This window comes from Heloderma suspectum, chromosome 2 (genome assembly GCF_057233095.1).
Source record: "Heloderma suspectum isolate Gila_16-S chromosome 2, 16-S_ref, whole genome shotgun sequence".
Classification (NCBI taxonomy): domain Eukaryota; kingdom Metazoa; phylum Chordata; class Lepidosauria; order Squamata; family Helodermatidae; genus Heloderma; species Heloderma suspectum.
The window spans coordinates 342,366,746-342,389,727 of NC_139459.1; the positions used below are offsets into that span (position 1 = coordinate 342,366,746).

The window sequence follows — 22,982 nt, forward strand, 5'->3', positions numbered from 1 at the left end:
TCAGCTTGTGATTGACAACAGTTCCAAGATCTTTCTCGCTTGTAGTGTTATTTAGCCACGTATCCCCCATCTTGTAACTGTGCATTTGGTTTCTTTTTCCTAGGTGCAGAACTTGGCATTTCTCCCTATTAAATGTCATTCTGTTGTTTTCTGCCCAGCACTCCAGTCTATCCAGATCACTTTGAATTTTGTTTCTGTCTTCCAAAGTATTAGCTATCCCACCCAATTTTGTGTCATCTGCAAATTTGATCAGCATTCCCTGCACCTCCTCCTCCAAGTCATTAATAAAAATGTTGAAGAGCACTGGGCCCAGGACTGAGCCCTGCGGTACCCCACTCGTTACCTCTCCCCAGTTTGAGAAGGTCCCATTGATAAGCACTCTTTGAGTCCGATTCTGTAGCCAACTGTGGATCCACCGGATCGTTGTTTCATCTAGCCCACTTCGAGCTAGTTTGCTCATCAGGATATCATGGGGCACTTTGTCGAAAGCTTTGCGGAAGTCGAGGTATATGATGTCTACAGCATTCCCACGGTCTACAAGGGAGGTTACTTGATCAAAAAATGAGATCAGATTTGTCTGGCAGGACTCGTTTTTGACAAATCCATGTTGGCTTCCAGTGAGCACGGCATTGTTTTCAAGGTGCTTCCAGATGGATTGCTTTATCATCTGATCCAGAATTTTCCCAGGGATTGAAAATTATATAAAATATGCTGGCATTTTTGGTATTTTAGCCCCACGCCCTTTGCCTTCATCCCCGCCCAGCACTAGAATGTGGCCCCAGAGAGCTCCTCTGAAATGGAATTTGGCCCTCAGGCTGAGTCTCTCCACCCCTGCTCTAGGGGGAGGCGCCCGCCGTACCCATGCTCTCTTACAGCTGAAACATGAACATAGAGGGGTACTTCTTTGCACTGGAAAATCTGTATTCTTCAATGTGTAACTCTAAATGGAGCCTGACCAAGGAAGAGATCTTGGGGCTGTGGGGGACAGCTCAATGAAAATGTCAACCCGGTGCGCGGCTGCTGTAAGAAAGGCAAACTCCACGTTAGGCACCATTAGGATAAGAATTGAGAATAAAACCACTAGTGGACCTTTAGTTTGATCCAGAGTGGCTCTTCTTATGTTCTTCTAAGGATCACTGCCGGAATGCCTCTTTCTGCACCCTATTGCAGGAGAGGGCCTTCCGTGGCCATCCTCTATGGCCTACAGAGATGAGCTTGCCCCCTTGCCAATGCTCTTGCACCATTCCATGGAAAGGCCATTTTATTCCAACAGGCATTTGGGCGGTTGAGCCAGAAACATGGATTGTCTTCCACTCCCTGGAATTTCTGGAATTCCTCATTGATATCACTGTGCCGTCTCCATGCCTACATGCCCTGCATACAGACACTTTTCACCAGTTTAACGCAAGCCTCTCTCTAAATCCAGCAAACAAGTCTTTAGTGAACAGTCTCTTTCAGTGGAACAACAAAGAAAGAATAACTCACAGTCCACAGGAAACAAGGAGGGTTGAGTGCTGTGGGACATTTGGGGTTGGGTTGGGTGTCACAAATGGGGGCTGGGTCCAGTGGGAAATTTGGGGTGGGTGCTGGATAAAAAGGGGAGAGGCCTGGCAAGCACCCAGGTCTTCTGAGCCGCATGCTCCTTCGCTGGCTATGCCGAAAGAAAAGGAAGACTCCCGCCCAAAGGAAAGGCTCCGCTAGTTCCCCTCAGACTGCTAGGATCCAGCTACAGCAGGCCTGGCTAGCACGTCCTTGATCTCTCCACCCACAGTGCAGACACGTACATTCCCTGTGCTGTAATGCAATACAGAGCTGGGGCAGCGCAGTTACAGCAACATGAATTTCAGTTTGTTCCCTCCCGCCCAGGGGGGAACACGCAGTTAGCAAGGACGTTTTCAGAATTGCTGCCACCTGCTTATCAGCCCCCCTGGCTTCTAAGCTCTCCTTCTGTCACTGAGCAGGTTGCAAGCATGTGATAAGGCTGTGAAGTGTAACGGCTGCTGGGTCTCCTGTCTGAAGCAGGTGGACTGAGAATGTCCTGCGATCATAACGCACCAGTGCAGAAGCTGGCATTAAACACACAGCCTGCCAATCGGGCTGAGCAATCCTGTACGCCAGGGGTCCCCATTGCAGTCCCCTGTGTCGCCACTCCCTACTCCCTTCAAAAATGTATTTTTAATAAATAAAAAAAGTCTTAGCAGAGCTTTCCAAACTTTTCATGTTGGTGACACACTTTTTAAACATGCATCATTTCGTGACACGGTAATTCAGTTTTACTAGCAAACCGGAGGTTAAACTAACCCGTTGTAAGAGATATGGACACATACATAAATTGTAATAACGAAATGTATGGGGATAGAACATATCTCATGAAAACCTTTCATTTACATTTTTAAAAATATATGATTTGTAAGGTAATAACATACATTGTTGTCATTTATGAGTAACAGTATGTAAATATGTGCAAGAGAATGTGAAAAATAAACAAAATTAACTAAAGTATTTACAATACATATTAGGACACATAGGCCCAGGTAGGAGCTCAGCTGCAAAAACACATGAAGTAGAGAAGCAAAAGTCCAACAAAAATGGTGTAAATATATATGTCTCACTACAAGGCTATATTGCTGTAAATATTTGCAATGCCTATGTCCACAGTCCAGTTCCAGCACTCTCCGGTGGTACACTGCCGGTGGGTGGTTAATCCACAATTACAGCAGAGTAAAAATAAAAATAAATGGCAGAAATCAAATTATAAGTGCCACGTGGTGGGTGGCTTGCTGTTTGCCACATTGGGTTTGGGAGGGTACCCTCCCTTCAGACAGCAGCAGGTGGGTTGACTGGGCGACAGCCTGCAGCTGCGCTCGCCCGGGTGATTGGGAGCACGCTGATTCCGAGGCTTCTGGCCTCCACTGAGCTCCGTTCCAACTGGCCAAGATGGCGGACGGCCTGCTTGGTGCAGTCCCAGTCCCGGGCAGCATTTCCACCCGCGCGCTACTCTGGCCTGGCCGCGCAGCAGCGCGGTGCAGAAGTCCGCGAAGGGCGCACTCGAAATCTCGCAGGGCTGGTGGCCGCTGCCACTTCTCTGTGCCGGCGCCAGTGCCAGCCAAGCTGTGCTCCCAGGGCGGCGCCTCCCCTCCCTCTCTTCGCCCCGCGCCTCTACCTCGCCGTACTGCTCCAACACTGCCAATCACGTGCGTCCTACGTCAAGACACCACATGATCCTAAAGCAGCTAATGTTAAAGCAGCTAAGCTTTAGCCGCTTTAACATTAGCTGCTTTAGGAAGTTCCGGGGGGGGGGGGGGGAAGGGAAGCAAACGTGAGTAAGGGAGCTCCGCGGTGCCCTTCCGCACAATTTTCTGCATTTCGCGCGACACACCTACACACTCCCGCCGACACACTAATGTGTCGTGGCACACAGTTTGGAAAGCTCTGCGTTAGGGCATGGGCAAGGCCCGTGGCTGTGAACATATGTGATCCTGCTCCCCTACCCTCACCCATGCATTCAGAGGAATGTCTGAATCAGTGCTTGTGTTTATTTGATTCTATGCATCTTGGTTATTCCTGTCATGTTTATGGCAGGGCTGAGACTGAGAGCATTTCTACACCAGCCTAAAATGCTGCATTTAAAATGGGGCTTTACCCTTTTTCACATGCTTCCTTTTCCCCCACCTCCTTCCCCCTCCTTCTCCACATATCTGAGTATTCCATATTTTTCATTGATCTCTGACCAACTGTCGACCAGGAACCCACAAGGAGGGCATGACCGCAACAGCACCCTCCCACCCATGTTCCCCAACAACTGGTGTACATAAGCTCACTGCCTCTGGTACTGGAGGTAGCACATAGCCATCAGGTCTAGTAGCCATTGTTAGCTTTTTCCTCCAGGAATTTGTCTAACCCGCTTTTAAAGTCACTATTTCCTGTGGTAGTGAATTCCATAGTTTAACTCTGTGCTGTGTGAAGAAGTCCTTCCTTTGATCTGTCCTGAATCTCCCACTAGCCAGGCCCTGACAGAAGCCATTCTGTGACTAGCCACATTGTCTATGAGAGCCATTGTTTGGTAGTAACCACAGCAGTTTCTCAAATTCCTATATGTGCCCAGAGGTCCAAAAAGGTTGGGGACTCCTGCTATACACCAGTTCCACTTCCTTTTATCTGTCTCAAATCTCCCACCAATCAGTTTCATGGGATGAACTCAGGTTCTAGTATTTTGAGAGAGGGAGAACAATGTCTCCCTGTCCACATTCTCCACACCATGCATAATTTTGTACACCTCTATCATGTCTCCCCTTACCCTCCTTTTTTGCAAGCTAAACAATCCCCGCTGTTGTAACCTTCTCTCATAGGGGAGATGCTCCAGCCCCTTGATCATTTTACTTGCCCTTTTCTGTACCTTTTCCAGCTCTACAATATCTTTTTCTACGTGTGGTGACCAGAACTGTATACAGTATTCCAAGTGTGGTTGCACCATAGATTTGTACAGGGGCATTATGATGTTGGCAGTTTTATTCTCAATGACTTTTCTAATTATGCCTAACATGGAGTTTGCCTTTTTTACAGCGGCCACACACTGGATTGACATCTTCATTGAGCTGTCCACCACAACCCCAAGATTTCTTTCCTGGTCAGTCACCACTAGCTCAGATCCCATCAGGCTATACTTGAAGTTGGGATTTTTTGCCCCAACGTGCATCACTTTACACTTGCTTACATTGAACCGCATTTGCCATTTAGATGCCCATTCTCCCAGTTTGGAGAGATCCTTTTGGAGCTCTTCACAATCCCTTTTTGTTTTAACCACCCTAAATAATTTGGTGTCATCCACAAACTTGGCCACTTCAGTGCTCACTCCTAATTCCAGATCATTTATAAACAGGTTGAAAAGCATTGGTCCTAATACAGATCCCTGTGGGACCCCACTACCTTCCCTCCATTGGGAGAATTTACCATTTATTCCTACTCTTTCTGTCCTTTAACCAGTTACTGATCCATAAGAGGACATGTCCTCTTATTCCATGTCTGCTAAGTTTGCTCAGGAGTCTTTGGTGAGGGACTTTGTCAAAAGCCTTTTGGGAGTCCAAGTAAACAATGCCTACCGGATCACCCCTGTCTACATGTTTATTGACACTCTCAAAGAACTCTAAAAGGTTAGTGAGACAGGACTTACCTTTGCAGAAGCCGTGTTGATTCTTTTTCAGCAGGGCTTGTCCTTCTATATGCTTACTAATTTCATCTTTAATACTGCCTTCAACCAATTTACCCAGAACAGACATTAAGCTAACCAGCCTGTAATTTCCCCCTGGATTCCTTTTTGAAAATTGGTGTTACATTGGCCATCTTCCAGTCCTCTGGTATAGAGGCTGATCTTAAGGACATGTTGCATATTTTGGTTAGAAGATCAGCAATTTCATATCTGAGTTCTTTGAGAACACTAGGATGGATACTATCTGGGCCCGGTGTATTTGCTTTCAATTTATCAATAAGGTTGAGAACTTCATATTTTATTGCCACTGTTTGCCTCAATTCCTCAGACTCCCTTCCTGAAAAAACATCAGTTCAGGCACTATATCTTCTGCAGTGAAGACCAATGAGAAGAATTCATTCAGCTTCTCTGCAATCTCCTTGTCCTCCTTCAGTCCTCCTTTAACTCCATTGTCATCCAATGGCCCAACTGCCTCCCTAGCTGGTTTTCTGCTTCTGACATATTTAAAGAATTCTTTATTGTAGGCCTTGATGTTGTCAGCGATATGCTCTTCAAAATGCTTTTTGTCTGCTTGCATCGTCTTTGTGCAACCTTGTGCTGCCTTTTGTTTTCCTCACTTGGGCAAGACTTCCATTTTCTGAAAGAAGCTCTCTTTTCTCTAATAGGTCTCTTAACATTGCTCATTAACCATGCCGGCGACCTCTTGGACTTGGCGCCACCTTTCCTAACCTGTGGTACACATTTTAGATGGGCTTCTATTATTGTGGTTTTGAGTAATCTCCAAGCATTTTGGAAGGATTTAATCCTTTTGACTCCCTGTTTTAGCTTCCGTTTCACCAGTTCCCTCATTTCAAAGAAGTTTCCTCTTTTGAATTCAAATGTGACTGTGTTGGATTTCCTGCGCAATTTTCCACTTAAATATATATTAAATCTGATAGCACCGTGATCACTGTTTCCAATTGGTTCAACAACATTTACATCCTGCACTAGGACCTGGGCAACACCGCATTCATTCTGACATCAGCTTTCATGGACTATCACATCTGATGAAGTGGATTAACGTCCGCAAAAGTTTATGCCAGAATGCATTTGCTAGTCTTCAAGGTGCCACAAAACCCTCTGTTGTTTAAGCTGTTTAAAATGTCAAGCGCCAGTGTCTGGGAGTAGTATCCAATGTTAGTCCTACTTAGAGTAGACCTTTTCAAATGACTGGGACTTAAGTTAGTCATAACTAATTTAAGTCCCAATCATTTCAATGGATCTACTCTAAAAAGGAATAACATTGGCTACTTACTTCTGAGGGCCCCAGTGCATAGACACATAACCATTCCCCCGTCTTCAACTACTTTTTTTTTAATCTTTTGTGCCATGTTACGAAGCAATCGTGGCGTGCCAGGTCGCTGTTTTACATCAACGTCCGTTCCGTTGAATGGAACTGGAGGGGGACTACATTTCCCAGGTACCTTTGCTGTTGCAAAGCCGGAAGAAGATGCGTGCCGGCCTCCTCATTGCGGAGAGCGATCAGGTCGGGGAAACGGCTTGCGCGCGATTGGTGAGAGGCTGTGCTGGTGCCTGGATAAGCAGTGTTACTGGACTAACAGCATCGTGGAAGCCAAGCTAGAATCTGGGGTGGGTTAGTCATGAAGGGCTAGAAGACTGCGAAATCCCCCCGCAAGGGCTAATAGATTAATGCAGCCTTACTCCACCTGCTGCTCTCCAGAATTGTTCAGACTTTGGCAGTAATAAAATCTGCTAGGTGAATGACTGCATGGTTGGCCCGAGCTCTGATGATTTATATGTGGGCTATGAAGAAATTGCTCGTACGCTTAAGATCTAGCAAGAAGCAGAAGACATTGGAGTAGTTCCCCAATCTTGCCGCCCCAAGATGTTTTGGACTACAATGCCCATCAGTCCCAGCCAGCATGGCCAATGGCAGGGGTGCTGGGTGTTGCAGTCCAAAACATCTGATGGGTGCCAAGTTGAGGAAGGCTGGGTAATCCCATGTGATGGGTGTGTGGGTTAGATTGACATCTGCTGATCACTGATGCCCGTTAATATTTGTTTTAAGCCTCTTTTCTGCAGGTTTGGCTTCTGTTCCCTCACTGCCATCATTAAGAGTCTTGCATAGATTGTTTTACCACCAGCCATGATCAAGGACAAAGAAGCATTTCAGAGACTGAGTTTCCTCTACCAGGTAAGAAGTGTGTTCCCTGTGCAGCAGTGGTGTTCACTGCTTGAGGTGGGGGTTGCATGGGACCCTGCAGGACTTTTCTTGTTGACTTTTGCTGTCTTATTCACAAAAGCACACAGAATTTCCTCTCTCTCTCTCTCTCTCTCTCGCACGCACACACACACACACACACACAAAAGCGGGGATGGGTGAATGGATTGATAATTCATTTTCCCCTCTTTTTTTAAGGGCCTGATTTGTGATAAAGAGAGCTGAGTTCTCAGTATCTGATTTGTGTGCCAAATCTCAGTATAAAAATAGCAAAAGAACAATTTTGATATAATGGAACTTGGATGCAACAGAGCCTGGGAACAGCTAGTTCACTATAGAAAATAATTGCCGCAATGCAGGCGAGTGACACTGTCGATCTTGCTATGTGGATAGAGCACCAGTGGCTGCTAGTTAGAAGCGATGCGACCAGATTTTGCATCAGATCTTGCAATCATTTGTGCTCTGAAAAGTAATGTAAATCACTGGCTATATTTATTTATGTGTAATTTTTATCCTTCCAAAGAGCTCAGGGTAGCAACCACGATTTTTTATTCCTTAACCTTCTTATCCTCACAATAACCATGCGAGGTAGCTTAGGCTGAGAATTAGTGGCTGACTCAAGGTCTCCCAGTATGTTTTGTGACTGAATGGGGATTTGAGCTTGTGTCTTCCTGCTCTAACTGCTATGCTACACTATTTATCTTATATTGCTTGGCCTTTTGGCTTCATTTTGTTTAAAAAAACAAACAAACCAGCCTCTCTCTGTACCCATGTGAATATGTCTACTTAGGAGCAACAGTAATTCTCGTAGCACTTAAAAAGCTTGCAAACTTATTATGGCATAAGCTTTCGTGAGTCCATTTCATAAAGTGTTATCCTCATTTGGCAGGTATATACAGTATTATTATTATTTATTCAATTTATAACCTGCCTATATACAAAATACTCTAGGCGGCATACAGAGTTAAAAACTAAATTATACACACGAAAACAAAATGCAGCCTAGAAACAGTATATAATAATCAGGAAAGAGAAATAAGGATTCTAAAAAGGGAAAACCTGCCGGAATAATAAGAGTATTTAATTCCTGCTTTAAAACATTCAAAGAGGTCAGCAAGAACATTTCAATTGGCAAATCGTTCCACAGCTGAGGGGCGGGAAGGAAAAGGTCCTGTCATGTGCAGCTGCCAATCTTACATTAGGCAGCCACAGCAGATAACCCTCAGAGGACCTTAAGTGGCAGACTGGGATGTAGGGGAGAAGGGGACCTTGGACCTAGGCCATGTAAAGCCTTAAAGGTTAGAACCAGCACTTTATATTTTGCCTGGAAACAAATTGGCAGCCAATGTAAAGATGTATTTATGTTATTATTTCATTTCTATACCACCTAATAGCCGAAGCTGTCTGGGCAGTTCACAGAATTTAAAACCACAAAGCACAGCATATAACATGTATTTATTTACAATATTTGTATACCGCTCCATATCTGGAATAGATTTCAGAGCGATGAACACAAAGAATAATAGTAAAAGAATAAAAAGAGTAAAAACACCACATCAAAATTATACTTGCTTGAAAACACAATGCCAATAAAAGCCGTGACTGGTCAATTGAGGAAGGCCCCCTGGAACAGTGCTGCTTTCAGGAGGCCCCGGAAACAACCCAGTGTTGGTGCCTGCCTGACCTCCAGGGGCAGGGAACTCTAAAGGAAGGGGGCTGCCAGGCTGAAGGCTCCTGGTGGACTCCAATCAGGCCATAGGTCCATGTGGAGCCACCAGGAGTGAGCCCTCCCGATGACCTCAGTGACCGGGCAGGTTGGTAAGGGAGGAGGCTTTCATAAATTTTGAAAGCTTAAAACCACAATATAACAGTGCAACCAGAATAAAACCTAGCAGCGATGCATAAATTTAAAATAAAGATTTAAAACACCAAAGCTAAAAGACTAGGAAGCTAAAATACTAAAGTACTGGGAGAATAAAAAGGTCTTCATCTGGTGCTGGAAGGCGTACAATGTAGGTGCCAGGTGAACCTCTCTAGGGAGCTCATTCCACAGCTGGGGGTGCCACAGCAGAAAAGGTCCTCTTCCTGGTAGCTACCCACCTCACTACCTTTGGCAGGGGCTCATGGAGAAGGACCGCCAAGGATGATCTTAGGGTCCGGGCAGGCACATATGGGAGGAGGCAATCCTTCAGATAATCGGGCCCCAAGCTGTTAAGGGCTTTGAATGTTAATACCAGCACTTTGAATTGGGTCTGGAAATGGACTGGCAGCCAGTGTAGCTGGAAAAGTACTGGTGTAGTGTGATCTTGTTGGCCAGTCTCTGTTAACAATCTTGCTGCCCTGTTTTGGATCAGCTGAAGTTTCCGGTCTTTTTTCAAAGGCAGCCCCACATATAACACACTGCAGTAATCCAGATGAGAGGTTGTCAGAGCATGGATAACTAGCTAGGCTATCTCTGTCCAGATAAGGGCGTAGTTGGTATACCAGCCTAAGCTGATAAAAGGTGTTCCGTGCCACTGAGTTCACCTGATTTCAAAACCAGTATAATATGGTCTCCACAGGATGTCCCAGAGACCAACCTGGCTGCCAGATTTGATGTAAACAGAGATTAAATGGTAATGGCGTGCAAAATGTACAGTCTGTGACAATGTATTTAAAGCTTAAAAGTATGCAGCAGAAGCATAAAAACCCTTCCCAACCGTAGTAATTGATGGTAACGCCGTCATCTCAGCGTAGCTAAGGAAATCAGTGGCTGCTAGTCATGGTGGCTATGTATTGCCTCTAGTAGTGGAGGCAGCATACCTCTGAATGCCAGTTGCTGGGGACCATGGGCGGGAGGGTGCTGTTGTGCTCATGTCCCATTACTTGTGGGCTTCCCACAGGCAGCTGCTCGGCCACTATGTGAACAGGATGCTGGACTAGATAGACCTTTGGTCTGATCCAGGATGGCTCTCTTTATGTTCTAAGATTAATACGCATCATGGGACAAACTGCCTAGCCATTTAGATCATGTTATGCTTTTGATACTGGGACTCCTGGCCTATGAAAGCGTATGCCATAGAATATTTGGCCTTGAAGTTGCTACAGGACTCTTTGCCGTCCTCGCTGCGATAAGGTCTGGATAATCCTCTGCAAGTCCTCATTGCAGAGTGCAGCCAAGGGTGTATGGAATGCACATGGCCCGGGGCATCTCTGTGGGGATGCAGTTAGTGATGGCGATAATAAGGAGGTTTGGCTTTTCTCCACTCCCTGCAACAGGCAGCACACTGCGTTCTTGCACAAAACCCAGACAACCAGGAGTTGGCCCGCTTCTACTGCCACACGCAGAACAGTATCAGCCGACGGCTCGTCTTAAGACAGTGAGTGCCAGGATCGGGGGGTGGAGAGGAGAGAGCAAGAGTGAATGGGGAGAGAAACTCTGTGTTTGCCATCAGCGCATGGCTGTTTTCAAGCTGCTGCTGCTATGTGTGGAGGTGTTTGTGCTGTCTTTAGGACAGAAAGAAGGCATCTGCCCAGGTGAGAGGCTTCTCACGTCTTCCCTTTCCTAGTGCTCTGCTGACAGGAGACAGCCAGGAGAGGAGTGGCCATAGGGATGAGGGTGCCCTTTTTTTGGCTCAGGACATGGGACCCTGGTGAGAAGAGTGACTTTTCCTGCTGCTTGAGAGTGGGCTGTGTGAAGTGCTGCGCGTATGTGTTTTCTTTCCCTGTTTTGTTGCGAGTTTGATGTGGATGAGGTATCTTACTGTTGGGTCTCTTAATATGAACCATTTAGTTAATTGTTTGATCTGAGTATAATATTATTGGTACTGATATTGTTAACTTACCTGTTACTATGTCTTCTGCTTGCTTGAATTTTTCATATGTTTTAAATGATTGTTTGTTTGTGTGTCCTGAACTGCATTACCCAGTCCTCTGAACAAAGATTTCTACTTCTTATTTCTGTTTGCCTTGCAGGGACCCCTCTGTGAAAAGGACCATCTGCAAATCTTGCTTCTCCCTTCTCGTCCCTGGGGTCAGCTCAACTGTGCGCCAAAGAAGTAAGTGATCCTGTCTCTTCCTCCTCATTTGTGGTGCTGTATGGATCCACCCAACAGCAATGGTGGAGCCATACAGCACCACAAATGAGGAGGAAGAGAGCGGTCAGTGAGTCTGGCACAGTGTTTTCTCCACAGGGAAGCTATGTTGCTGAGGGTGGGATGCAACAAGTTTAGAAGATTGGAGAGGTACAACAAGGGGATGCTTGGAGTTTCCCTGTTACCTTGAAACACCTCTGGGTGGGGTGATCTATATGTTTGTATTGCTCTGAGCCTCCCCAGGGATTATGGTGGTGGATCAGGCCACATTTCCACTGGTAAGTTGTAGCCTGATCTTCCCTCAGAATGAGGGAATGAGCTGCACAGTATGGACTAGAGCCCAGGTTTTCAGGTGACCTTCCCCTTTCCCCCAAGCAGTCAGGAACCTAGGGAAACTTTTATAGCAGGGGTGCACAGCCTCTTTCAGCCTGATGGCCAAATTCCATTTTGCAGAAGCTCTCAGGGGCTGCATTCCAGTGGTGGGCGGGGCCAAAGGCAAAAGGGGCAGGGTCAAAATATCAGCACTACCAGCATATTGTAGCTTAAAGCTCTTACCGCCAGTAACAGCCATAGGAGAAGCATTTCAAGCTTTTAGAATTGGGGGTGGGGGGACTGCACCAAACTATCAGTGGGCAGGAGAAAGGGACTGGGACCAGGGGAAGGGGGCATGGCTTTCTGGAGAACCTTGGAGGGTTCTGCACCCCTGCATTGTAGGATCTGTTTCCTTTGGAGGAAAGAGAGACCACTGGAGATTTAAGATGGCTTTGTAATATGATAGTTCTTTACAAGATTGAGCAGGTGTTATGTGGGGCACAGAAACAAGCACACAGGCAGGGAATGCTAGCCTCAAAACCAACCTCAGCACTCCAGAATCCACCAAACTGCTTCCGTTACTTAAATCCATGCTGTTTCTATTCCACCTTCCTTGCACAGTTCTAGATAGGGGCCTGAATAACTTTCCAGGTAACTTTGGATTGAGAACCCAACCTGGCAGGTCATTGTGACTTGCACTTTGCATTGAGACTGCCATTTTCCTCTGTAGGCCATGTCCACCTTAGAGACTTCATATTTGAGTTGAAAAGCATGACAATGACCCAGCTACAGCTGAAGAACTTGAGAGCAGAAGGCAGTTGTATGTTCTCTTGCCCATATGGCTTTTTCCCATGGCTTTCTCCCTCCCCAGTGAAGTGTCCAATTTCTGTTTTGAAGTAGGCTGTCCTGGACTGAGAATCTCTGAAGCGAGGCTGGGCAAGAAAGTTAAGGAATTGCTGGTCTGCTGGCGCATAGTGAAACATTTGGGAGAAAGAACAATCAGTCCAGGGAAGGACGGCTTGGTGATCTCTTTGCAGGCTTCTGTGACTCATTCACTCCTCACCTCTCCAACTAGAGTGCCGTAATCAGCGGTGGACTGCTGTGCGGTGTCTCAACTGCGGCCTAACCAAGCGTTTCCTCAGCAACCCTGACTATAAGTTGTGGTCGGAGCAACCTGAGGCATTACTAGAGAACCAGACACCAGTCAGTGAAGGACCAAAAGGTAAGCAAATGTAGCTATGGGTCTCTTGGAGTAGTGAGCAGATACTAAGAGCTGAGGGGGGGATGGTGCTTGCTTGCTTGCTTTTGAAGTTCTCTCCCAATCCTTTTGAAAAAGCTTACAGTCTTTCTGTTCTCCATTGATGGGAGGCCTCTAACTGTATTGAGCTTAATTCACTGGAGGCCATTAGCAAAGATTTGGATTTTGCTCCAAATTGTGAGATGGGTAGTCTGAAGATTTGGGAGCTCCAAGTAACCCCATTGTCATGGTCAGACCATTTCCTGGTGAGATTTGAACTTACGGCATTACTCTCCTCCCGTGGGGGTGGGGGGCCTATTCGGATGGTCCGCCCTAGGAGACTGATGGAATCCAATGGATTTCTGAATGCTCCTGGGGATTTTCTAGTGGAGAGAGCTGGTGATCCAGCCAAGACCCGAGATGCGAAGGGCCATTAACATGATCGCACCTGAGTGCTGTCTCTGGCACTGTGGAGCCCGTTCTGCTCTCTGGTATATTGGGGAGCTGCGGTCAATGAAACAGGATGGACGTTGGCTGGAGTGCAAATGGTGCAAGACTCGAAGTGAAGACGACCGAGCATGCTCTAGTAGAGTGCATAATCGTGCCTATTGCATGGCAGCGCGGGAAGCAAAGAAGATTTATTTTGCTGCCTCCATTGCGTCCTCAAGTAGCCGTCCAGCGGAGCTCTTCCGGGTGGTCCGGCGGTTGTTAACATCTTCCCCAGTAAATGGAGCCCTGGCCCCGTCGAGGACCCGCTGTGACCTTTTTGCATTGCACTTTGAGGACAAAATCACTTGTCTCTGCAGTGACCTTGATGCTGTTGTTAGTGCAGTACCAGTCAAGGTGTCTGATGCCACCATCTGCCTGATTTTGTGGGATCAGTTCCAGTTGTTACAGCCTGATGATGTGGACAAGATGCTTGCAATAATGCGACCAACCACGTGCCCTATTTATCTCTGTCCCTCCTGGCTAATAAAAGCTAGCCGAAGGGGTATGACTGGGTGGGTCCAGGGAGTGATAAATGCTTCCCTATGGGAAGGGGTGGTCCCTGCTGTCCATAAGGAGGCAGTACTGTGGCCACTCCTGAAGAAGTCCACCCTGGACCCAACAGTATTAGACAACTACCGCCCAGTTGCAAATACCCCTTTTCTAGGGAAGGTACTTGAGAGGGTTGTAGCGAACCAATTGCAGGCACTCTTGGAGGATACTGATTATCTAGACCCATTTCAGTCTGGGTTTTGTTCTGGTTATGGGACTGAATCAGCCTTGGTCGCCCTGATGGATGACCTTCATCGAGAGAGGGACGGGGAGTGAAACCCTGTTAATTCTGCTCGATCTCTCATCGGCTTTTGATACCATTGACCATGATATCCTCCTGGATCGACTCCGTGGGATGGGTATTGGAGGCACTGTGCTACAGTGGTTCCGGTCCTACCTACGGGGCCGATTTCAGAGAGTAACATTGGGTGACTGTTCCTCGGCCCCTTGGCAATTGAGCTATGGGGTGCCGCAGGGTACCATCCTGTCCCCAGTGTTCTTTAACATCTATATGAAGCCGCTGGGAGCGGTCATTAGGGGATTTGGAGCTAAATGCCATCAGTATGCTGATGGCACACAGCTCTGTCTCCCTGTGACATCTGAATCAGAAGAGGCTGTGCAAGTCCTGAATCAGTGCCTAGACTCAGTGATGGGCTGGATGAGGGCCAATAAACTGAAGCTGAATCCTGGCAAGACGGAAGCCCTGTGGGTGAGTGGTTCCCGGGTCCGGGAGATAGGCTCATTGCCTGTTCTGGATGGGGTTGCACTCCCTCTGAAAGATCAGGTCCGTAGTCTGGGGGTACCCCTAGATCCATCATTGTCGCTGGAGGCCCAAGTGGTTGCGGCAGCTCAGAGTGCCTTTTACCAGCTTTGGCTGGTTTGCCAGCTACGGCCTCTCCTGGACAGGGATAGCCTGACCATGGTGGTACAGGCATTAGTAACCTCAAGACTGTATTAGTGCAGTGCGCTCTATGTGCGGCTGCCCTTAAGGCTGGTCCGGAAGCTGGAGCTAGTGCAGAATGCAGCAGCTCGGCTGTTGTCGGGAGCTGCCCCTTTTCAGCGTGTAACTCCTTTGCTGAGGGAACTGCACTGGCTGCCTATTCGCTACCGGGCCAGGTTTAAGGTATTAGTACTAGTGTACAAAGCTCTAAACAACTTGGGACCTGGATACCTGAGAGAGCGCCTCCTTCCCTACCAACCTGCCTGGTCACTGAGGTCATCAGAGGGCACATTCCTGGTGGTTCCGCATGGACCTATGGCCCGGTTGGAGTCCACCAGGAGAAGAGCCTTCAGTGTGGTGGCCCCCTTCCTGTGGAATTCCCTGCCTTTAGAGGTCAGGCAGGCACCAACATTGTGTTCTTTCCGGCGCCTCCTGAAGACATTGTTTTTGCAAGAGGCCTTCCTTGCATGACTAGCCGTGGGTTGTTGAATTCCACTTCGTTGGGATTTGTCTTTTTAAAAATGTTTTAACTCTTTTAACCATTGTTTTATTCTTACGTTGTTCACCGCTCCGAAATCTTCTGATGAGGAGCGGTATATAAATATTTTAAAATATATAAATAAAATAAATAAGAAGCGGAGAGTGGTTGTGGGGTGACTTCTGAGCCAAAAACTGGATGGCATGGGGTCAAAGGGATGGCAGTAGGCCTGTCAGCGGTGCTGTCATGGCAGGACTTCAGGGCAGAAGCCAAGGTCTAGTGAACAGATTCAGAAGCCCAGGGCCCCTCTCAGCATATTGCAAGTGAGTCCTCAAATGCAGCAGAGCTGGCTTGCTGCATTACCAAGTAACTGAAATTCAGTAAGTAACATATCATCATCCAAAGAGGGAGGGGCCCTGTAAAGCCATTAAGTCCAGAATCTAAAATTACCAAACTGCACCACAGGCCAGCTGAAGAGTTGAGGCCACTTGTAGAGGACGTGAGATTTTTGAGGGATGGAATCAGAAAATGTAAGGATTGGATTAGCGTAGCCCTCCTCAACCTGGTGCCCTCCAGATGTTTTGGACTACAACTCCAAGCATCCCTGGCAATTGATCGTGCTGGCTGGGGATGATGGGAGTTGGAGTATAACATCTGGAGGGCACCAGTTTGGGGAAGGCTGGATTAGTAGGAGAAGAGCCAAGGAATGTGGCAGAGCAAGGCCAGTTATAAGAGAACTGAAGTTCCAGACCTCTGGATGTAGTGCTATGAGGGTTGTTTGGAGGTCATTGACTGTGAACTGGAGTGAAAGCAGTGAAACTGAGGGCTGAGTCTGTTTGGGCCTTCAGGTGAGAGAGGTTTAGCCACAAGAAAGCAGATGAGGTGGGGATGGTGTAGTGGAAACGCAGAAGACCGTTGTTAGTTGAAGCGTCAGCGGTGCACAACAAATAGCTCCTTCTCATGTCTAGATGTCCAGTCGTTTCTTTTACCACTTAGCTAAGCTTCTCTTCCCATTAGTTCCCAGGGCCAGTTATCTGTTTGAGACTGTACAGCTCAAGGCTCGTAGATAAGCCTCTGGCAAAATCTGAAGGTTAGACCACTTGTTAGCAGAGTAGTTGGGATGGGAGTTATCTCTGCTGGGTTACTCCCAAACGTTCTCGAAGTTATTGGACTATGTCCAGAATAGGAGGAATCAATGGGATAGTCTAAGTATCCCTGGGACCCTCCCAATTTAGAACCTCAACACAGACCGATCCAAAAAAGCGCTGCGTAAGGCAGGCCATTGGAGTGCATTCACCACTGATTCTGAGGGGGAGTTCCCAGTGGCAGTAAGGACATAAGCTTTAAAGTAGAATGCTGCAGTTATCATGTTCTGCTTTCTTATTGGCTTGGTTAATTTGCTCCAGCTTCATAAAATCTTTCACCTTCATCCATTAGTGTGTTCATTGTATTCTGAATCCTAAAAAGAACCGTTGCCAGTTTGCAACAGAGATGGGAGTCAATTTTTACTCAACACATCTGTAGCACTTCTAGTCTTCAAAAATCCCATGCGATCCCTGACTGTATTCATCCTCACAGCAGTCCCGTCAGAGGAATATGTTCTTGTTGCGTAGCAAGAATGGGGAACCTGCAGCCCTCCAGATAATGATGGACTACAACTCCTGTCATCCCTAAACATTGGCCATGGTGGCTAAGGCTGAGGGGAGTTGGAGTGCAACATCAGGTTCTACACTTCTGTTGTACAGAGGAAATAGGGGCTACGAGAGTGCCCCTGTGCATCTACAGCAGAGTGGATAATAATTAATATTTTAATTAAATTTATTTGATGTAAATCTGATTTTTAAAAATTTAAATCCATTTTTAATTTTTAAAAACCCTCATAATAAAATACTGAATTTCTCTCTAACTTAAAAAAGTAGCATTGTTACAATTACATCTCATCATAAACATGCTAAACGTACAGTCTCATAAAAATGAAGTTACCTACCAAACATGAGCATTAATTTCAGTTTTTCATCTCATGAAAATGGTTCTGCCCAGCCTAACTACCAGCTCTTGCTTCTTGAAAGTACTGGGCTTCCAGTTTCTCTCACTAAAATCACATGGGCAAAGGCACAGGCTAGACAAGATTATTGTTCTCTGCTTATGTGGTGGTGGAGTTGGGCCAAGCAAGGCAGAGGAGTTAATTAAGACAGACAATATAGAAGGGTGGATAAAAAATTATGCTCTAAAGATTAAAAAAAAAGATTTTAAATATAATTGGATTCTTTCAGCCTAGTAACTATCATTGGGCATTTCCTTTTTGTTTGCTAGTTTGTGAGGGCAAGGCTAGGCCAAGACAGAGTGAAGCAGAAAGAAGCAACACTGGAAAGAAAAAGACAAAATTATCCAGTGTGCATCTTCCTGTATTGCCTGCAGTCCTATCCCTCCACATATTTGGGAGTAAACCCCATTGAACTCAGTGGAACTTACATATAGGATTGTGTTATGAACCTCAAACTGTCATGGGCGCTGGTCATAAGAAATATCCTATATGAGCATATTTTAAAGACATCCCCTCTGTAGATAAAAAGAAAACCATGCAAAATACATATAGTGAGACAAAGAGATGCAAAGCCTGCTTGTAAGAATGAAAAAGTGGAAATAATACAGGGAGAGGGTGGTGCAGAGAATGTAGCTGCAGAAATCATTTTTAGGAGGAGGCCTCAATGGAATCATCATGGGCCATTTGTTTCCTTGTGTCCCACTGCAGGCCAGACACCCAGCTCAGTGCAACAGCCACCCAAGGTCCTCCAGACGGAAAAGGCAACAGCCCCCACTTCCAGGCCTTGCAGCCATCCTGCCACTGAGGAGACCACAGTAGGCGCCAAATATAAAGGGTAGAAGGGCCCAAGGGGGAAGCATTCCTTGGGAATGGGATCTTCCTAATTAGGCAGGCACCTGCGAGTTCTTAACAAATTGGGTTGGGTGGGTTTAGCCCTTAGCTGGGGCAGAGAAACAAATGCAGCTAGCAAGAGAAGATTGTGGACTATATTTTTGCATGTGAAAGGCCAGCTAGTTACTTGCGAGATTTGGATGCCTGAGGCAAGATGAGTTTGGGGATATTGGTCCTCTTCTATAGAGCAACCAGTTTTGAGGTAGCAGAGTGGGGGCGGGTGTTATGTCCTCTCATACGGCCCACAGTGGTCTGCTGAGGAGGCTTCACTCATCACCATTGCCTGTGTCCCCTTTCTCCCAGCATCTCCATAGCTAGAAATCCCTTCGCCCTCTGTTCCTCTTTTTTGCCTGCATGTATGCCTCTCTTCGAATTGGCACTACCTGGGTTTTGCCAGCTGTGACATCAGTTTGGGAGGAGGGTGGGTATGTAGCTAGGTAAGTCCCAGTTCTGGAGGACTGGAGATACTGATGCCAGGAGATTTGGGTGAGCACTTTCCCATTGGAGCTTGAGGTGAAAGAATGCAAGGGCAGGGTACCTCCAATCCAGCCTCAGTCTTGTACAGGAGAAAGCTGTATAAAAACCAGAAAATAAAAAATTGTTTCAAAAAGGTTGTACTTGTACTGTTGTCTGGGGCTGGTTGATTCAGTTTGCCTTTCTTAGGGATGCTAGAGAAATCTGAGACGGACTACAAGGAGTTCAGAGTTCTAAGAATTCAGCCTATGGAATCCACTGCGGAGTGGCCTCCTGGGGCCACGCAGAGTCCATGGACTTTCAGATTTCCCTTTTTACTTTCCCGAAACTTGCGCATATTTATTTGAAGGAAAGTGTGCAAGTTTCTGCTGAGACATATGCCATGCTGGAAAATACACGCAGGGAAAAGTTGAATGGAAAGGGGGACGATACGCTAAATGTTACATACTAACATAGGTGACATAAATCGTTGCAAACCCTCTTATGGAACGGGATGGATTTCACAAATCGCAGCCATCCCTAGCCCTTCCCCTGTTAGCAGAGGGGTTAAGCCAAAATTATGCACTCTAGGTTAAAAATACAAAATGCCACAGCCTCTCATCTGGCCCAGCACATTGTTGGGAGGTACAAGACTGTGTCAGACATAGTACCTGATGCCAATAGCATCCACACATATAAACCCGAAGTGTCCTCCATAAGCTAATACGGCAGCACGTTCATTACAATTAATGATCTTCTGGGAGTCCTCAAAATTCTCAAGTAGTGAAACCCTGATGTTAGTAGCCACCTCTTTCCTCTCACAGCAAGACCACAAACCCCTTTCCCTCTGGGAAGTCGGTGGGAAAACAGGGACTCCAAGTCAGTAAACAGCACCTTATGAGGCAAATAGCTGGCAAGAGGGATTTTTCATGGGAAACGGCTAAGGGCCCCTGCTCTGCATCAGGGCCCATGCCACTGGTTTTCCTTGAAAATAAAAGTGGTCACCTAAAGCACGCTCTTTAACAAACCATGTGAACAGGCTGTGTCATTTACCCCTCTCTTACACACAAGGGATATGTTGTTGTTCAGTCATTAAGTTGTGTCCAACTCTTCGTGACCCCATGGACCACAGCATGCCAGGCCTTCCTGTCCTCCGCTCTCTCCCGGAGTGTGCTGAAGTTCATATTCATCACATCGGTGATGCTATCTAACCATCTCATCCTCTGCTGTCCCCTTCTCCTTTTGCCTTCAACCTTTCCCAGCATCAGGGTCTTTTCCAGAGAGTTTTCTCTTCACATTAGGTGGCCAAAATATTGGAGCTTCAGCTTCAGGATCTGTCCTTCCAATGAGCACTCAGGGTTGATTTCCTTTAGGATTGACTGATTCGATCTCCTTGCAGTCAAAGGGACTCATAAGAGTCTTCTCCAGCACCACAGCTCGAAAGCATCAATTCTTTGGCGCTCAGCCTTCCTTATAGTCCAGCTCTCACAGCCATACGTTGCTACTGGGAAAACCATAGCTTTGATTATACGGACCTTTGTCGGCAAGGTGATGTCTCTGCTTCTTACTATGCTGTCTAGGTTTGCCATAGCTTTCCTCCCCAGGAGCAAGCGTCTTTTAATTTCATGGCTACAGTCACCATCTGCAGTGATCTTGGAGCCCAAGAAAATACAATCTGTCACTGCTTCGATTTCTTCCCCTTCTACATGCCAGGAAGTGATGGGGCCAGATGCCATGATCTTCGTTTTTTTAATGTTGAGTTTCAAACCAGCTTTTGCACTCTCCACTTTCACCCTCAACAAGAGGCTCTTTAGATCCTCTTTGCTTTCTGCCATTAGGGTGGTATCGTCTGCGTATCGGAGGTTGTTGATAATTCTCCCGGCAATCTTAATTCCGACCTATGAGTCATCCAGCCCGGCGTTTCTCATGATGTACTCTGCATATAAGTTAAATAAGCAGGGTGACAATATGCAGCCTTGTCGTACTCCTTTCCCAATTTTGAACCAATCGGTTGTTCCATGTCTGGTTCTTACTGTTGCTTCTTGACCTTCGTACAGGTTTTTCAGGAGACAGGTAAGGTGGTCTGGTACTCCCATCTCTTTAAGAATTTCCCACAGTTTGTTGTGATCCACACAATCAAAGGCTTTAGCGTAGTCAATGAAGCAGAAATAGATGTTTTTCTGGAATTCTCTTGCTTTCTCCATGATCCAGCGAATGTTGGCAATTTGATCTCTAATTCCTCTGCCTCTTTGGAACCCAGCTTGTACTTCCGGTAGTTCTCGGTTCACATACTGCTGAAGCCTAGCTTGTAGGATTTTGAGCATAACCTTGCTGGCATGTGAAATGAGCGCAATTGTACGGTAGTTTGAACACTCTTTGGCATTGCCCTTCTTTGGAACTGGAATGTAAACTGACCTTTTCCAGTCTTGTGGCCACTGTTGAGTGTTCCAAATTTGTTGGCATATTGAGTGCAGCACTTTAACAGCATCATCTTTTAGGATTTTAAATAGCTCAGCTGGAATACTGTCATCTCCGCTAGCTTTGTTGTTAGTAATGCTTGCTAAGGCCCACTTGACTTCACTCTCTAGGATGTCCGGCTCAAGTTCAGTGACCTCACTATCACGGCTATCCAGGACATTCAGACCTTTCCTGTATAGTTCTTCTGTGTATTCTTTCCACCTCTTCTTAATCTCATCTGCTTCTGTGAGGTCCCTGCCTTCTTTGTCCTTTATCATGCCCGTCTTTGCACAAAATGTTCCCTTGATATCTCCGATTTTCTTGAAAAGATCTCTAGTCTTTCCCATTCTATTGTTTTCCTCAATTTCTTTGCATTGTTCATTTAAGAAGGCCTTCTTGTCTCTCCTTGCTATTCTCAACAAGGGATATACTAGGTTCTAAAAAACCTTAGGCATTTCCACTTCAACTCCCAACATGGCTGGCTGGGGGAATGCTGAGAATTGGCAAAGGCTGGCATAACATCTGGCTGGGGCAACAGCAGAAGTAAAGCAGAGAAAGCCAGGCATATTGCACAACTTTCCCCACTCCCTTATGATCTGGTTTAGGATTTGCCTGTCGTCATCTTTATTACAAGAATTTATATCTTGCCTTTCAACAGGAACTCTACTCGTGTCAGCTCAGCTTGCAGTTTTTAAAACACACAACTACCCATAAAAACAAAAAGTGATTAAAATAGCATGTTAAACCATTATTTTAAAATGCAGTATTTAAACTAAAAAAAACACATGTTAGGAACTATTTGTCCTGTGCTAGTGCTGGGAACCAGGACTAGTGCACTGAGCAACCCTGAACCTTTGCGTGATTGTACATGTGTGTGTGCAAAACTGTCCTGTGCATCGTAAAAAGTGTTTATTCTTGCACATTTATGAGAATTCCAGCATGGACCTGGCTTGCAACAGTGGCTCTGTCCATAGATCTGTCTACTAAACTTTTTCCACTGACCCATTTGCCCACAAAGATTCCACTCAACCATCTTTGTGGCCACTGTCGGAATTATTGCATATTGTGTAGTCTGCTCCCACTGTGTGTAAGTGTACAGCCTGATGAGTCATTGCTCTTGAGATAAATACAGCCACTTCCCTTTCCAGGTAACAGAGAAGTGAGCCAACGTTCTCAGAACTGTAAAAACCCACGGGACAAAGAGGTGAGCTAGAAGAACTAAGGCATGGATTAGGGTATGCGTTGGACAACTCCCAGCATTCTCAATTTTTTTTAGTAGGCCCACTCCCTCTGCTGGTTACTCATATCCTAACCTTAAATGGGCGTTTCTTGATTAGAGTACTTCTTGAGTATCAACAAGCATGTGGACAGGGGTGATCTGGTAGATATTGTTTACTGGGCCTTTCAAAGGGCTTTTGACAAGGTTACTCACCAAAAACTCCTGAGTAAATGTAGCAGTGATAGGATAAGACAGGAGGTCCTCTCATGGATTGGTAACTGGTTAAAGAACAGAAAGCAGAGAGTACCAATAAATGGACAATTAGGAACATAGGAAACCACCTTATACTGAGCCAGACCATTGGTCCATTTAGCCCAGTATTGTTGACACTGACTGGCAGCAGCTCTCCAGCA

The 22,982-nt window shown here is 46.2% G+C and overlaps 1 protein-coding gene across 7 annotated transcripts; it reads left to right on the forward strand.

The window, feature by feature from the left end:
* The first annotated feature begins 6,673 nt into the window (after nt 1-6,673).
* On the forward strand, nt 6,674-22,643 carry RPP21 (ribonuclease P subunit p21). Of its 7 annotated transcripts, none has more exons than XM_084840836.1 (6): nt 6,674-6,731; nt 7,275-7,400; nt 10,686-10,786; nt 11,382-11,464; nt 12,888-13,034; nt 18,258-19,013. In XM_084840836.1, exons 2-6 carry the CDS (start codon nt 7,353-7,355, stop codon nt 18,386-18,388), a joined length of 510 nt encoding a protein of 169 aa, XP_084696962.1. In that variant the 5' UTR covers nt 6,674-6,731; nt 7,275-7,352; the 3' UTR covers nt 18,389-19,013. The 7 variants fall into 7 exon arrangements, 5 of the variants coding, with proteins under 5 accessions (XP_084696962.1, XP_084696965.1, XP_084696961.1 ...); XR_014788614.1 differs by having other exon boundaries at nt 6,714-6,835; nt 12,710-13,034; XR_014788613.1 differs by having other exon boundaries at nt 6,714-6,758; nt 12,710-13,034.
* The last annotated feature ends 339 nt before the right edge of the window (nt 22,644-22,982 follow it).

Coding starts and splice junctions, on each gene's coding strand:
- RPP21 (XM_084840836.1), top strand. CDS start 7,353: ATGATCAAGGACAAAGAAGCATTTCAGAGACTGAGTTTCCTCTACCAG. Junction 10,787..11,381: donor CGACGGCTCGTCTTAAGACA/GTGAGTGCCAGG, acceptor TTTGCCTTGCAG/GGACCCCTCTGTGAAAAGGA. Junction 13,035..18,257: donor AGTCAGTGAAGGACCAAAAG/GTAAGCAAATGT, acceptor GTCCCACTGCAG/GCCAGACACCCAGCTCAGTG.